The sequence below is a fragment of the Phaethon lepturus genome, unplaced genomic scaffold (genome assembly GCF_000687285.1).
Source record: "Phaethon lepturus isolate BGI_N335 unplaced genomic scaffold, ASM68728v1 scaffold26819, whole genome shotgun sequence".
In the NCBI taxonomy this organism is placed as follows: domain Eukaryota; kingdom Metazoa; phylum Chordata; class Aves; order Phaethontiformes; family Phaethontidae; genus Phaethon; species Phaethon lepturus.
The window spans coordinates 1,339-11,974 of NW_010565949.1; the positions used below are offsets into that span (position 1 = coordinate 1,339).

General features: G+C 49.0%; 1 protein-coding gene across 1 annotated transcript in view; it reads right to left on the minus strand.

Annotated features, from left to right (window-relative positions):
* The window catches only part of LOC104627211 (myosin-3-like), a gene marked incomplete at its 3' end in the record, with an annotated part of 4,876 nt that extends 932 nt beyond the window's left edge, over nt 1-3,944 (minus strand). Inside the window, exons 1-3 of the mRNA XM_010295340.1 lie at nt 3,759-3,944; nt 955-1,098; nt 712-868 (exon numbers count right to left, since the gene is read on the minus strand). Coding sequence (XP_010293642.1) covers nt 712-868; nt 955-1,098; nt 3,759-3,944 — 487 coding nt within the window. The remainder of the gene's footprint in view (nt 1-711; nt 869-954; nt 1,099-3,758) is intronic.
* Between the last annotated feature and the right edge of the window lie 6,692 nt (nt 3,945-10,636).

The following is a 10,636-nucleotide window of genomic DNA, read 5'->3' on the forward strand; positions in this document are numbered from 1 at the left end:
TCAGGTAACTTGTGACCTAATGTCCGTTGAAGGGAAAGAAACAAAATCTCTGCAAGCAAAACTGAAAAGATGCATGGTCTTTTTCTCCTCCTCTCTTCCCCTCCCTGTACTCCACTTTTTGTCTTCTCTCCTCTACCTTTGCTCCAGCCTGCACTCTCTCTTTTGCTTCTGTCTTTACCATTCTTTACCTTTATTACTATTTAATATGGGACAGGACTTGATTCAAACTAAAACCATGTATTTGGTGAAAATTGTCTTCCAGCTCTGTTCTGAACCTACCTGCTGTTGCTTGAAGCCACTTGCTGGTGTGCTGACTGAGGACTTCCCAGATATGGTGTCCTACGCAACTGCAACTGCCCTTTGCAGTGGTTCCTGTCATGGTGCTTAGCTTAGTACTTATACCAGAAATACAGATAATGTGCAGTACAACAGCACAGCACTTCAAAAATAAAAAAGTATTTCAGGAGAAAACTGTCTGGAGCTTGTTTTGCACCACCTAGAGATAAAATAGGAACATCTAATTCCACAATACAACATTTAGGAGCCCAAGCAGACAATCTGAAACATGACACAGAACAAGGAATTGAGGTAGCACACTGTAAGAGATGGCAAAGGCAACTGAGCCCATGGCAGATAAGGAATAGCATCTGGCAGAAGCAGTTGTTTCTGACAGTTTTTTTCTACGAGTCTGATCAAAATAGAAAAGCTCACCAGTCAGCATGAACTGATAGGCATTGTCAGAGATGGAGAAGATGTGTGGAGGGGCCTCCTGGCGCTTCTTGCCTCGGTAGGCCAACACCACCTCCGGGTTGTACACCGGCAGCCACTTGTAGGGGTTGACAGTGACGCAGAAGAGACCCGAGTAGGTCTGCGAGGAAAAAACAGAACAGAAAAGTCACTGAAGTCCATCTCCTGGCAGCTGGATTTTCTCCTTTGCCATGAAAGGGAACTTACATAGATCATCCAGGAGCTGTAGCGGTCCTTGAGGTTGTAGAGGACAGCAGGTTCATGCAGGTGGGTCAACATGGCCACATCCTCAATTCTGTCAAACTTAGGTGGGTTCATGGCATATACATCATCAGGTTTGACAGCAACCATCTATAATTCAGAAAGAAAGAGTTAATCTTGATTCAGCAACCCTCAGTGCTCCTTCCATGTGTACACACAGAGACACAAACACAGAGAAGTAATAACATCTGTAAGGCTGCTCTAATTCAGATTCTTCTTTCTGTTTAACTGTGCAAAACAAGATATGGCTATTACAGGGCAGACACTGCTGCCAGCCAGGAACTCAGCAACACTGGCAAATTTACAGGATGTAGATTTACTGTCCTGGAATTGCTACAACCACACAGACAGGATTTGTGCTGGACCAGATCTTTCTACACATTATCGGTGCTTATGAACTTCAGGTTGCTGCTGCTCATGGCTAATAGCCAGGGGCACAACTGCTGGCCAATCTACCTTTCAGCCTCCAAGATTCACACTGCACAGTGCCAGAGATTCAGGACACTAACAGCACAAGATTCATCAACAGCAAATCCCTCCTTGGAACAGATTTGTTCCACTCCTGCCTGTTGCCATTCCTAATCAAACAAAGGCTCTAGCCCTACCAAATAGCACCGTCTACTGGCTCACATTGAGGGTGACCATCCCGTCACAGAAGCCAGAGCCTGTGGGTGCATTGGGGTGGGGGGCAGATGCACAGGAAAGCAGATGTACACAGATGGCAGCAGCTTATCCTGGCCACACTGAACCATGAAGGAGCTTGAAAATCCTGTTGTCATTTCTCCGCATGGCTTTTCCCATTGCTTTTATCCATTGCTTTTATGCTGTGATTGCTGCTCCCATGGACTGGTCCAAGCTGACTAGTCCAATTCAAGGAGGAATTAGTGTTACTGCAATCATATTTGATTCAGAAAGATTGAACCCTCTTTCCAAGCTCAAGTCCTGACTGGTGGAATGATCTTGGGCTTCTTTTGAGAAAGCAAGAATTACAGGCACAGTTTTCAAAAGCAGCTTTGTGATATGCATCCCGAAATACCTTTCTAAAGCATTCAAACACTTGAGCAATTACGATTCACGGAAATTCTCTGTACAGAACAAGAGATTGCACATTAGCTGCTACTCACAGGACATATCTGGGAGTCACTATAGAGGTTTCTAACATAAAGTCAGTTCAGTGCTCATAAGAGGGCAGGAAGCTGTAAAGTATTTGTTCAACCTGGAGAAGAGAAGGTTCTGGGGACACCTTATTGCAGCCTGCCAGTGCTTAAAGGTGGCATGTAAGAAAGACGGGGACAGACTTTTTAATAGGGCCTGCTGCAATAGGACAAGGGGTAATGGTTTTAAACTAAAAGAGGGTGGATTTACATACAAGGAATACATTTTTGAAATGAGAATGGTGAAACAGTGGCACAGGTTGCCCAGAGGGGTGGTCGATGCCCCATCCCTGGGAACATCCCAGGTCGGTCTGGACAGGGCTCTGAGCAACCTGCTCTATTTGAAGATGTCCCTGCTCACTGCAGGGGGGTTGGATTAGATGGCCTTAAAACGTCCCTTCCAACCCAAACTATTCTATGATGCTATGATTCTATGACTCTATGATATTATGAATTATTAGAAAAGAAAGGGAGAAAAGAAGACAGTGTTATGTAGGGTGTTTGTCAGTTCATTCACACCTTCATTACTGATCATACCTCTTAGGAAGGATATAATTGTACTAGAAATGATCCAGAGAAGAGAAACAAAGAGGGTCACAGGTATGAAACAGCTTTTCCATGAGGAGGGTATAACTTGATTGGGATTTGGGGGTGAAAAGGAGACACTTTTGAAGTCTGCAAAGTCACGAATAGCAGAGAGAACCATGGCCATAGCAAGGAAGAATTGTTCACTTTTTCTCCTTGTGAAAAAATAAGCTGAAATTACCAGGCTGCATACTGCAGAGAAAAGGAAGCACTCTACACATACGTCAATTTTAAACTGTGGCAATCTTTCCCACAGGACACTACAGAAGCAAAAGGCTCAACTGGATATAAAAAAGCCAGCCCCCAGGAAAGCAGGTCCTTATACACACTAGCCTGCTGCAGCCTCTGCTCAGTCACATTCCTGTGATTGCTGAAGGCTTGAGGTGAAGCAATGGGTGACTGCTTTATTCATTATTCACTTTCTTAAAAATCTTGTAGCACCTACTGCCAAGATGTTGGTTGAGGTGGTTCTTTGGGCGGCAGCAAGCTATTCTGACGAAAGTTATCAGGACATGAGCTGCTAAGACATTTCAGCATTTTTGCAAGTTTAACAACTTGGAGGCTCCTCTAGGAAACTGTTTGTAGCCAGTGACACTGACAATAATTTCAGATGCAGAAGGGACTTTCAAAGTACCTGCCTGCTCTGCTACTAGTAAAGGAAAGAATTTATCAGTGGATATGACAGTGTAGATGAGAAAGGGTTAAAAGCAGTGATTGAGGAATGTCAAGACTGTCAAGGCTACAACCCAATCTGTTTCAGAGCATTGCCTGATCTCTAAAGCCTAAACCAAGAATAATTATCCATTATACCTTCATATAGACCTTCATGCCAGCATCCAGAGCAATACCTTCCTCTGCAGGTTGTGCTGATTCCAGTCAGAGGGCAGATTCTGGGAAGGGCTGATTTCTCACCTGAGCTAGTCTAGTGCTTTCTGTGTTCCTTGCCTTCCCTAGCAGATGTCCTAGGGCCCTCAGCAGGGCAGGGATGCGGGCTGGGAGGAATGCGCTTACCCTGCCGTCCTCTGTCTCAACAGTTATCTTCCCATCCTGTGCAGCCTTGATCTTCCCTTTGGTGTACTCCACCTCGGGGTCAGCCACAAAGCAGTAGGTCTTGGCGTCAAATGGCTGGTTCTGGGCTTCTATTCTCTCCTTCTCTGATTTGCGCAGGTACGGTGCAGCCTCACCAAAAACCTCCATGCCAGCGTCTCTGCTCATGGCTGAAGCTGAAAGACAGACCCTGCTGTGCTTGGTCCCTGTGCGGTCCTTAGAGTCAAGCACAGCGGGGCTGAATGTCCACCAGCCCTCCCAAATTGGGAGAGCTCGGAGAGCACCCTTCCCATCTCTCGAATGCCTGCCACAAGGGCTTGAGGGAGATATTTGCCTTTCAAAGCTGGAATGTACAAAAGCAACAAAGAAGAGCTGCTGTCCTTCATGGCCCCGAGGAAAAGGGATCCACGCCCAAAGGAGCAGGAGGACTCCCTGGGGAAGTGGGGCAAAGGGGAGGGATCTCTGAGGGATTCACATAGACTTTAGTAAGACTAAAGCCCCAAAGCCTGTTTTTCTTCCAGTTCTCCTCTTCATTCGTGGTTTCTTTCATTCCCTTTTAACATGGAGCCTGTCCTAGGCCTCCGGTGGGCAGCCGTCGCAGGTAGGAATGGACACGTGCCACGGCCTGTTAGAGCGGCTCATGCAGGGGGAGAGCAGGGACGTGCCCACAGTGAGCACAAGGGAAGACGCCAGTCTGGGCAAGCCATTAGTTTTCATGCCTGAAATTCTCACCTTAACAATCAGTCGACAGAAAGAAGGAAAGAACGGGATGACATCTCTGATCTCTGAAAGAGAAAGAGTAGAAGGTCAGACCCCAGCTACGCTACAGCCTCTCCGAGGCCCAACACCTCTCACTCGCTTACTGCAAGCAACCGCTGCAGCCGAGAACCAGCGCAGTAACCACAGATACCAGTCCTCCCCCACCCAAGGACTGGCCCAGTGGGGAATCAACAGCGGATTTCCCGCTGCGGCGCTACAGCCTTGTGAAGCTCCGAGCACAGGGAACAGCACCTGCGGCAGGAGCCCTCCACCCCTCTGCGGGTCGGTCACAGCATGGCCACAAGCACAGCCAGAGCATCAGGAGCCACCAGCAAGGACTTTGTCCCTGACAGCTTTTACAGGCTCAGCCCCTTCCCTTAGCTCAGCCCCTTCCCTATATTTGGAAGGAAGGGATTGGCAGTCCTGCCTGCTCACCAACTCATGTTCATTTTCTGCCATATACAGTATGTTACGGAAGGAGCTGCTCTTTTTTCCAATTTTAGTAACTCCGGGACCTAACTGTGGTTTGTAGACTCTTTGGTGTGAGAATTTCCTCTACTGGGAACATGCTCTCCTTCCAGCTACCACCATGGCTGGCACTTCACTCATACCTGCTCTCACCTATATGTCAAAGAAATGATAGTCCAGAAGGCACCTACCGCACTGCTCCTGCTCATGGGGTGCCTGGGCAGCGTTGCGCAGTGGGAAGGGAACGCAAAGCAGCTACCTGTGGGGTGGGGGGCAAGGCCACGGGAAGGGAAAAAAGTGATGAGGATTAATGTAGGATCAGTTATGGCAATGCTTGTGGCTTCCCATCACTCATGGGTCAAGGAGGATGGGAGGAGAGGCCATGACTGAAGTATGATGTGACAAACCACGGTAAAATAGAGGCTAATCAGAAAGAACAACGCCCAAATCTAGCCAGGGATGGATGTTTCATGAATGCCAAGCCCTGAGTATGCTACAGAAATTTCGCTTCAGATACCACTTTGGCTGGCTAGGACATTCACTACCCTTGCTGCCAAAAGGAGCGGCAGAAGCCAGGCAGGTTCTTAGACACAGCTGATTGCAATTTCCAGGTAAGAAGGATATTGGTAAGGGGACATAGTAGCTATGAAAATGCTGGGCACTAGCCACCTTTGCATGTCGGCTAAGACAGTGCAGCTCTGCTCAATTCTGAGCACTTGTGACCCACAGCACCACTTTCACATGAATCCCTGGGGCTGTAGGCTCAGCCATGCCTGGAGAAAGGCAGAGCTGTGTCTGAGGAGAAGCAGGCTGTGCAAGGATACGCTGCATCTATACAACTCTTGTTTGTGCAGCACAGACCAAGGACTGGCAGCAAGGCATGGCCAGCATTGGCTCAGACACCCCTCTCCCTTCCCCAGCACAGGGCTGTGCCACAGGCTTCCAGGACCACACTGAGCACCTTAGCCTACGTGTGTGCCCTGAAAAGCATAGGAAGCCAGTGGGAAATAGCACTGGGAGAAAAATAAAAACGTAGCTAAATTCTCCAGCTCTGCAGGAGAGGTTGGGGGTCAGGCAGAGCCCAGAGCTGAGCTCTCCCATCTCAAGGCAGAGCACCATGACCAGCAGGCAGCACAGCCAGGCTTCTGCTGGGTTTTGCTGGCCCAACAACCTGTGCACACTTTCAACAAGATAAAACTCTCAGACTCTTGCAAAACTCTTGCAAAGCTGACTCATAAACCCTTGCAAAGGGGGTATGAACCCCTTTTGGTCCAAGGTGGGCTTTGTATGGGGGTCTTTCAGTCCTGAATGCTCTATTTGGTTGGTACAGAGAAGACTGGCAATGGCTGCAAACTGAGCTCACCTGGCAGAGCAGGTGAGGACAGCAGTTGGCAGGAGCAATGGCAGCCTTCATGCCTGCATGGATAGAAGTAGCTCTTGGTGCATGAACGGAAGGGTCTTCTCCGCCCCGAGGCACCCTGCCTGTTTCGGCCATCTTCTGTCACTGTTCCCTATCACCTGTTTGCCCTCCGCACTGCATGGACACTCATCCAAGGCTGCAGCACCAGCCTTCCCCCACCAGAATGAAGCCTACAGGACTTGCGTGAAGGCAGAAGCCTATCCCAAATAGGTCCTGCCACCATCCAAAGCACCACTCCCAGCTGGAACACCCTGGGGCACCTGCAGCTGTCCTGCGGCATGGGGGACATTACCTTATCTTTCGGATACAGTGGCTGGCCTTGCTTGTGTTTGCCCAAGGAAAGATGACCCCGGGATCCTGCAGGAGCGTCACTGTCACTAGTGTTTTGACAAACATGTTCCATGTTGCCCTTAATTTCATTTAAGGTCACTAAAAATGGACACCGCAGCCACATATCTCATGAACCATGAATTCCTAGAATCCCCCTAAGCCTGGAGGATGAGGGAAAGCTTTTTTTAGTAAACATCCCCTGTGATCGGCCCTTTGAACTCAGCACAGTGGACGCATTGAGTGTCTGCAAAAAAATGAGACACGCCAGACCTACTACCAGTTTGGGGCTTTGTCCTGATACCGAATTGTCAGTGTGATTCAGACAGGGCCTTTCCTGCTCCCAGGCATGCCCAAAAGCAAGAGGGCCGGACCCTACTCCCCACACCCGGCTGTAGGATCAGAGCAAAGAGCACATGCAGGCAGCGAGAGCCACTCTCCCTGTTCCCTCTCGCCGGTTCAGGGGCCCAGCTGGAAGCAGAGTGCAGGAAAATACTTGGCAACGAGCAGTGACCCCCAGGTAGCCCCTGCTTCCAACCAGTCACAGGCATCTGCTAAGCGCTGCACCAAGAACATACAGGACTGTTTAAAAGCATTTGCACGCAGCCATTGTCTCAAATGCTCTAAATCAGGGCCATGCAGCATATCCACAAGCTGTAGGATCATTTCATGTTCTCCCCAGTCCAGCAAGGGTTAGTAACTAAAAAGATACACATTCATAACTTTCAGATCTCTAAGGAATTCCGATCTGTGAACTACGCAACCTGCTACAACAGCCGTTGTAGTTACATGCCCACTATTTGCAAAGGCCCCAGTTTTTATTATAAGTCATGCTCTTATTTCTAGCAGTACTCCATCATTATATGAAAACATTTCTCAAGATAATAGTTGCTGTAAAACCTTACTAGAAGGTAGCCTGGAGCAAGGGCTGAGATATAAAAATGTGCTTGTTATGCTGCAAAGCAGGACTGCTGAGAGACTCAGGGAGTGCAAATCAATCTGTGCATCTAGATTTTGGGGTTTTTTTCCATTGGTCTTAAGGACATGCGTTAGATTTTTCTGGCTCAAAAATAAGTGTACAAACCTTTCTATGTTTAGAATTGTCTGTGCTTTGGAGACTTTGAATGTTTGACAAGCTGTATGAACAGGGATGACAGAGCTTCATGCAAATGAAAATCACGAAGTGCCACGATAGATGTACAACTTAAATCTCTTTTTACAAATGACAATGGGAGTTGAATGAGTGGGACACTGCAGGTCTTTCAACCCAACTAAGGAAATCCCAGGATTTCAGCAAGCTGGAGAAAGATTACTGCTTTTATTCCATATGCCTGAAGATTTCCAGAGAGCAACTGACTTAGAAATACTCCGTATTTCACTCTGGCAAGGTGGCTATTCTTTCCACTCTGCAGAGGAGATCACACACAAACGATTTGCCTCCTCTAACGGAAAGAGACTGGGCCAGACTCAAAGCACGCTGTGGACGTCTGGGTGCCAGCTTCCGGGTGCTGGATTTCAGGGTGAAATCCAGGCTCCAGGGGCTTGGCACTTAAACTCCTTGCACTGTGCAGGGGGTTGTTAAGTACCTCAGGACAGTTCACAAAACTCTGCTAAAAAGAGGGAGATCTGCTTAGCCTGAGCTGACTGATGATGCTGAGCACCCAACATCAGTCCTGGAGCCTGGCGCTGCCTTTGGAGGGCTTGAGCAGAGCTCAGCCCCTCTGACCACGCTGGATCGGGTCGCTCCCAGCAGGACCAGCAGCCAGGAAACAGGAGACCTGAAATCAAACCTTTTCTTAGCCTAGGGATTTTCAGCTGATGTCTCTCACCTTCCCAGAAGAAGTGGAGACAGATGTTAAGAGTCAGTGTCAGAAGCAAAGGCAGCAGAAGAAAACTTGGCTGCAGCCTGGAGGCTCCAGGGCTCAGCTGGGGGACACCTTGCTCCTGGTATAATGTCTGGGTTTTGGTCCTATTCCTATTGAGAGATACTTCTTATTGCAATCCCAGGGCTGAAAGCATCTTGACTATTTCACCTAAAATCCAGGATCATGCATCATCCTACCCACAAAGCCGTTACCTACGACAGGCCACACACAAGTGCCACCTCTGCACTTGTGGAGGATCCAGCCAGCCCTCAGGAAAACCCAAATCTGCATGTTCTGAGGCCGAGTGGTCTGAGCAAGATGAGCGCAGGCCTTGGGCTTGTTGCTGTGAACCCAGGTCATCGTGGTCCACCACATCTCGACTCAGGTGCCTGTGGCCTGGGAGTGAGGGTTTAGCTGCACACCCGAGCTCAGAGCGATGGCTCCCTTTAAAAGACACCTTTTCAAATGCAAACAAAATGCACTAAAAATATAAACTAAGTTGAGAAATGGTGTGGTACAAAGGGAGAGATCAGTGGGTGAGGAGGGATGTCTTACCTTCTCATGAGCCTGTATCTGGCACATGGACTCCCAGGAGCCATCGCCGCGGCTGCGAGCCGGTGCGGCAGGAGGCAATGATGCTGCAGCTGTCAGACAAGGTTCAAGCCAGCAGCGTCCCTCCGCTGCTGCAGGGCACCTGGAGCAGCGCACGCACGGCCCAACGTGAGCAGGTCGGTATATGCAGCACCGGCTGGGATGGGGCTACCGGGCCTTTCTAAAACCAGTCTGGTCTTACGGGGCACAGGAAATTACTCCAGTGAAGGCAAAGGTCTAATTAAAGAGCTTATAAGTAAATCTGCTCTTTTTTTCTCAGAAATATACATTGTCTAGAAATGAGCACTCTGAGAAAGCCAGAAGCTAGTGTCACTCCCTCCTCTGTACTGCAGCTCTGCATTACAGCTATTGCAAAAGTCCCAGGTACTAAAAACAACTGGAATAAAGTACATAGATTGTATGTGCATTAAATTGCAGCTAAGCTAAATGATCACTGCAGGTAAGTCATCTGTGACACAAGGAAAGCTGCTCATTCATTGCTGCATTCCTCCTAATGTTCACCAGCTGCTGGTTTCAATTACTTTCAGCTTCACTGAATATAAAAGCACTGGACTGACCTCTTCCCTGCCAGTTGTCTACGGTGAAAGGGTGAAAGTTTTCATGAAATTAAAATGTTATGAGTTCAGCAAAATACATCGATGATTTCTGGGACCAAGGCTTGGAGCGTGGGTAATGCAGGGAGCTGCAGCAGGCACATTGCGCACATGCACAGCTGAGAGCAGGCCAGAATATTTTCAACAGGGGAAAATAGACCCAAAACCAAAATGAAGACTATAGAATCAGTGCCGATACCAGACTGTGCCACGCTCATCTCCCTGCAAAGCCCTTCCCCCTGGTTTGATCATCCAACCCAGAGCACCAGCCTGGGACCCAGAATGGGGAACAATCACCCAGCCCTCCTCTGGAGACCTCACAGTGTCTCTACCATGCTCTGGGGTTGCCCCTCTTTTTCCAAAAATACCTCCCAGGCTGATAAGTGCATCTGTGCCTCACTTCACAGACCCATGCCTGGCCCAGGGGGAGAGTGCAGAACAGCTCTGCATGCATGGGGTGGGCAAGGGAATGGTGCCGCGTCTCCTCTGCCCTGCAGCCAGTGGGACCTGGCCAGGCGAGAGGCTCATCAGCTGGCTGAGGCTGAACCCAAGAGTCATGGCTGGCAGTGGGGCATCTGTTGCGCCTCTCCCAGCAAGTGCTGGGAAGATGCAGAAAGGGCTGCAGGGACCACAGCTTGCTGGAGGACTTACAACAGTGCCCACCCAGGGTGCTGGTTACTGCAACGTGCCCCCAGTAGGTATGGAAAATGAGAGGGCCAAATCCCAGCAAATTACACCTCAGGCTCCACAGTTAGGACATGAGGGCTCCCACTCTCCATCATTTATCAGCAGTCCTGG